At 41.4% G+C, this 6,267-nt stretch overlaps 1 protein-coding gene across 1 annotated transcript; it reads left to right on the plus strand.

The window, feature by feature from the left end:
- The first annotated feature begins 2,540 nt into the window (after positions 1-2,540).
- Positions 2,541-5,463, plus strand: LOC124671780. The gene is made up of 4 exons (XM_047208111.1): positions 2,541-2,762; positions 2,898-3,454; positions 4,336-4,571; positions 4,906-5,463. Exons 1-4 carry the CDS (start codon positions 2,590-2,592, stop codon positions 5,461-5,463), a joined length of 1,524 nt encoding a protein of 507 aa, XP_047064067.1. The 5' UTR covers positions 2,541-2,589.
- Positions 5,464-6,267: the final 804 nt, after the last annotated feature.

Below are 6,267 nucleotides of genomic sequence, written 5' to 3' on the forward strand. Positions count from 1 at the left end.
CAGGCTTTTGAAGCGCGCGGAAGACGATTGGCCTCTGTCACCGACAAGTCGGGGCCACCATCCGCGCGGGAAGTTTTCTCGACGTTTCTTGCGCTTTCGTTTCGTCCGGAGTCCCCGAGCGCTCCCCGGGGGGGGGGGGGTGGGGATGACCTGGGCTCGCCGGACGGATGAAAGCCCAAATCCGGCCGAAAACGAGGTTCCGGGGGCACGACTGGTCCATTTTCGTCCATCCGGATGAAAAAAAGGGATCCTGGAGGCCTTCCCGGTGAGACGGCTGGAGATGCTCTAACACGCTTTTGTTCCGGTCTAGGAGGGACTCCGATTCTAGCCAGCCTTGCAAGGTTCTCTGGATTAAGCCAATTGCTCTCAACTGCTAGTGAAGGTGAATCCTTGGGATTTGGGCATTTACAGACATGTATCTCCATTATGTTCTGACCTTTTTGGCATCAATTTTCCTGCTTCTCTGACTTATGAGTTATGCCCCGAGAAGAAAGCCATATAAACACATATCCCCGGAGAGAAGAGATTGAAGGGGAGAATTGCCATCAGAATCATCGTCAGAGGCATCTTCTCATCGACCTCCTGCCTTACTCCTCCATTGTTAGGGGCAATACACCCCCTGGATTATAGGTTTGTGGTAGTACCTTGTCATCGATCTCTCATGTGTGTTGATGTTTATAGACCATATGAGCTTCCCTGCATGACTACACTCTTTCGATCAGTAAATCGATAACTACTTTTTTTTTCCTTGTAGGATAAGTTATGGGTGCTACAAAAAGTACTATTCGTTTGAACTCTTCTAGCAACCGAATGTGTTGTATGAATTTATTGCCGCGATGCTAATTTTTTGTCGTTGATGACATAAGCAAAAAAATCATCTATTTGGAACTCAACAACCAAGAAAATAATTTCTACAAAAAGAATTTTTTTCATTTGTTCGGAGTCACACACATTGTATGAACACACATGTGCACAAGAATTCACTATCGTGGATATCTTGCAGACAACATGAACTCTTCTTCTTGACTATATTGCATGCTCACATCCACCGAGCTTATGTTTTTCCTATAGTTGATGAATATATTCTTGCCAAATGAGTCCCCACTTTTGTTCCTGCTTGCAAATCGTGCAGTATGTGCTCCTTCGGTGCTTGGAGATCTTCAAGAGTCATCTCCACTCGCCTCATTGTAGGTCGCTCTTCTGCTCTTAGTTTTACGCACAACATAGATAGAGCAGCTACTTTTTCAACTTGGCCACCTCCCTCATCCATGACCTGTGGATCTAATATTTCAACCAATTTACAATCAGCAAGTAGTTCAAGGAACTGCAGAACAAGGCCATCACCATTGGAGGATCTATATGTAATTGGCATCTTCCTTGTAAGCAGTTCAATAAGAATTACACCGAAGCTATAAACGTCACTTTTTCGGTTAGCCAACTACTGCAATAGTATGTAGGATCCATCGTCCATGTATCCTAGAGTTCCTCGCACCATTGTTGTTATACAGGTTTGATCCTTAGGAATGTACCTGGACGCTCCAAAAGCAGACACCTTCATTGTCAATGCATCATCAAGAAGTACTATATTGGCAGACTTGATATCTCTATGTATTTCGGGGCCAGAAATAGCCGAGTGAAGGTAAGCAGGAGTTTTGCCAATTTCTGTCGCCATCCTTAACCTATTGAACATGTGTCATACAAACTGCAGCCTATGCATATTAATGGGTGTTCAAATCTTCCATAATTTCTTCAGACTCTAGAACTTTTATCATGTGATTTTTTGCATGGTTGATCCAAGAACAAGAACACATTGCATATTTTCATTTTTATGTGTCTGTGCGATGAATAGGAAAAATTGATCCAATATAAAGAGAGGTAGAACTCAAGGATAGAAAAAAGGAATGTTCAAGACATACTTCCAGTTTTATGTATTTATGGATTTTTTTCTAGGAAACTCCAGTCGTGAAATTACATGGCCTAAAAAATATTCAGTAAAATTCAACACGTAGAAATGCGTGATTTAGTAATAGTAAATAATAGATAAAATAGTCTTCCGCTAAATTCTAGGAGGCCCCTAGTTAAGGAAAAGTAAACTCCTTCTGCTTGCGATGTTGGTTTGTCAGGTGCATGAATGCATCCCATGTTCATTTTTTCCTTCTCTCTTTCCAACTAAACAAAAAACAAATATGGCATACTTTTTTGAAAAAGTGAAAACTCCAATAAAAATCCTTTTGTCACTTAACTAAGAAAAATTTGATATCCACCCATTATGAACATGGTAAAATATACTCCATTTGTTTTTGAGATTTACTACTCAATCTTTTTCTTCGAGGGAGAAATATACTCCAATCTACATCACCCACACCGACGGGCCGACCCAGCAGGCCCGATGGGCCACCGAGACCAGAGCTAGAGCAACAACCAGCGCGGTGTTTGTTTTTGCGTGGATGGGTCGGCCTCGTTCCCAACTTGCAGACGGAAACCCCTACGCAGCAGAGATCTAGAAGACACAGTTCCTCATCGAAAGAGAAGATACAGTTCGCCGTGCGTTCAGCGATTCCCCCACCCTGCCGGCCACCGCGCGCTCAGATGCAAACCCTCCACTCCGTTCTTTCTCTTCTACGGCGACCTGCCGTTTCTACCTCTCCTGCTCTCCTCTATCCCATGGCCTCTCCTCCGTGTCACTGGTGGCCACCGGCGCTTTCGCGACGAGTTTTCCGACTACTGGTGGCTCCCAATCCACCTGCACGTCGTATTTTCCGGTACGTTTATGTGCTATGATGATGCTAATGTTTGCGCCTTCAATTAGTTTGAAACTCTTTTAGTTAATCCCAGAGAAGAAGGCCCGAATATGATCGTTGGATTTTGAGGTTAGCTTCTATGTTTTTTGGTGATAGATTTCCTCATGGTTCTCGGAACATGGCCATTACCTGTGGAGAAAAAGTTAATGAGCCAGACAGGAGATTGCTGGCCTCTTGTACCAGCAAAAGTTCTGCTATCACCCAAGGCATCATAGAGACGAGGGGCACAACCAAGCAGTTCATTGCTCGTTATGGCGATAGCCGTGTTGCCAATGGTGAATATGAGAGGAGGACCGACATGGTTGCAATTAATGGGGATGAAGATGATTGTAGAACTACCTTTGAGGTTATAGATGTTATAGCTGACAAACATGGTGCGCGTGGGAACATTGTGGACACCTCTGGGCGCGAGGGAGACCGGAGCGCAACCATGGGTCACACAGGGGAAGCTTTCGTCAGTGACGATGACAAAGAAGATGTGACCACGAGTAGGAAGATGGATGCGAGTTTTGATGCACCGATGTATACTCGTTACCATGTCGACGATGTAATCCCTATGGATATACTTCCGGAAAGTAGGCACCGTGATGGTTCTATATACAGGGCCACTCATATGTGGAAAAAAAACTACAATATTGCTGACCGTACTGAAAGTAAGTGATCAATATCTCTTTTCCTATTTCTATTTGCTAGTAGTAGCACATTTTCAAGCTATAGTGTCAACTGATAATTCTCTTCGGCATTTAAGGTTAATTTTGCTTACTTTTTCTAGTTTATTGCCAGTGCATTGCCATAGATAGAAGGAAATCTCGTCAAGTGGTACTCAAGGGTTGCATTTGTTAGTTTTTGCAAAAGTAGGAGACGACTAACTGCCGCGCCTTAAGAAAATTGCAGCTTGGCTCGTTGGCAGTTATCTCCATCTTTGGCGCACCTCTCTGAATCAACTAAATTTGGGGTCAATCTCCGTACTAATTTATCTTTGTTGTTTCCCATAAGTTTTATGTAGACAACTTCTGTTGTGTCGGGTGCCATTGTGCCCTATGCTACATAATTTGTTCATTATCTTTAATTATTTTTCGTATATAGTTCTGTATCGTGAGTGTTAAATAGGTCTACATGCTCCCAACTGATGCAAATAGTCATGAAAAAATACGAAAACATTTTATAAGTAGGGTATGATGTTATCTACCACCTGAAAATAAATCCACTTAAAAGAGGACTTCTAATGTAAATATTTTATTATCAAGGGTTTAAATGACCTGTTTAAGTAATTGTTGGGGTAAAGTGAAGCATATAGAGGTTATGAAATATTTTCGTAGAGTAAAATGTTTTTTCTTTGTAAGGTGATTTTTTTATAATAGAATTTTCTTAGGCTGACAATCCTAGTAAAAAGAAACGTAGATAGTTTTCCCTTAGATGAATACAAAAATTTCGAATACGGCCATGTAATCCTTCGGCTCCATGTTTACTTTTTGTGGCAAATATTTGTTTACTGCATTGTCCAAATTTCATTATAACTTGTATTTTTTTGAAGCTCGGTTCGAAGCAACGATGTTATCAGATGCCACAAATTGCGTCATCCGTGATGGAATTTGCGTGATGCATCCACCTTGTTGTATGTTGCAGATTTTTTCAATAAAGTTGGCTAAACTTTATGTGGATAGTGGCTTAGTAGAGTTGTATGGATACGTAGCAGCACGGGATGGTTTGGATCCATTTCTTAATTATATTGTCAATGTTAGCAGGGACGATCCCATCGTCGTGAAGCAGGTGCACACCCATTACTTATCTGCAGTTATATAGAACCACTTGATTCTTCCATGTGATTAACCTGTCAAAAAATTGCAGAATAATACTCTGGATTATTCGCCACTATTATGCCAAGTCTTATAGTTTGAAGTGATGATTTACTATGTTCCAAGCAAAATCAAACGGAATAGTTTTGGACACTGATAATTAGCATGCCACAAAAAGTTGATATTCTTTTGTTTATTGGCATATGAAGATGCATAGAATGAGTGAAACATCATGCGTCACGTATCTAGCTTCGGGATCATTTCTTTAATTATATTTTATGAAGAGCTGCTAAACAATCATTTTGTAGGGTTCTCTGATAAACATGGCTGGCCCTAAGCGAGGAATAGATTTGTGTGGCACTACTCTAATCGAATATGACATTAGGATCAAGACAGGCGAAGAAGAGAAGGATGATCTACAGCTGATTGATGGTGTATCAGACATAGATGGCGTGGCATTATGGGATCGTTGTACATTCACGAATCGTATCCATGGCAATTATGGTGCAATTGACTTAACTGCATCATGTCTTGAACAAGCAGTTGAGGCGTCTGTGGAAGTTCTCATATCAGAAGTGCGTAGCAGTTTCAGTTTGTGTCTACTTTGTTTTATCCGTGGGTTGAATGAGGAACTCCGACTCTTTGATGGCGGCATTGTTGAGCCGCGTGGCTTAAAAAGGTATGTGGTTGCTGTAATGGAGGATTCTTGGATGGATTTAAAGTTCAAGGTAGGCGCGGAGTCATCTAGTTCAGCTGAACATTGTTGTTCCTTTAAAGCGAACAACCATGGTTGTACTACTCAACAGATAAAGACTGGTTTTGGGTTGATCTCAGTGAAGGTCACCTGGTCCACTTTGAATCTTTGATTGCTTGGGCAGCAGGCTTATTTCAGTGCATTCCAACCTTCACATGGAAATTATGTCTGTGACTCCGCTAAGACATCCAGTCTGAACTTGTGGTTTGTTACTTATGGCGCACAGTTGATCTTGTACAGACACTACATTTCAGGTGACTAAAGCTGACTTCAGCAATCTCGATTTCAGTTTACTACCTCAAACCTTTGCAAAGAAACATCAGGAAACATGTAGGCCACGAATCACATGAGCTTCCCAAGCCACTCCGAGATGTGCTGAATCACTGTTTTTTCCTGCTTTATGATAAAGGAAGTTAAAACAATATTCACTGCAGTACAATGTTAACTTCTAAGTTACCATTATGAGATATTCAAGATTTAGGAAACAAACATCGATCAAACAGAGACAACGGGCCTGAAAAACTTAATGTCAAGGTAGGGTGCGATTAGGACGAGCAAACGGTATAGAAAACAGCTAGATGTAAAATACCACAAATGTCAGTATTTTCCATATTTACAATCATGACGTGATACATTTACGGTTTTGCAAATTAGAATGCAAAGTCGCAACCAAAAAAATGTTCTGCTCAGAAGTACTGTCCGAAATTGAATCCAGCAGTCAAGATATTGCCTGCGGACCATCCGGAGTTGGGGACTGAGTATGGTCGAAGACACAGAGCTACAATAATTTTTTGTTTGATACTCGAGCTAAACCTTCACGAAAATCTGATCCGTTTGAAATCCTGCGGATGAATCACTGTCGTCGTGAAACTAAAGTTCAGGAGCATGCAACTCATATTAATATCGAATGACAGAG

Source organism: Lolium rigidum, chromosome 7 (assembly GCF_022539505.1).
Source record: "Lolium rigidum isolate FL_2022 chromosome 7, APGP_CSIRO_Lrig_0.1, whole genome shotgun sequence".
Classification (NCBI taxonomy): Eukaryota; Viridiplantae; Streptophyta; class Magnoliopsida; order Poales; family Poaceae; genus Lolium; species Lolium rigidum.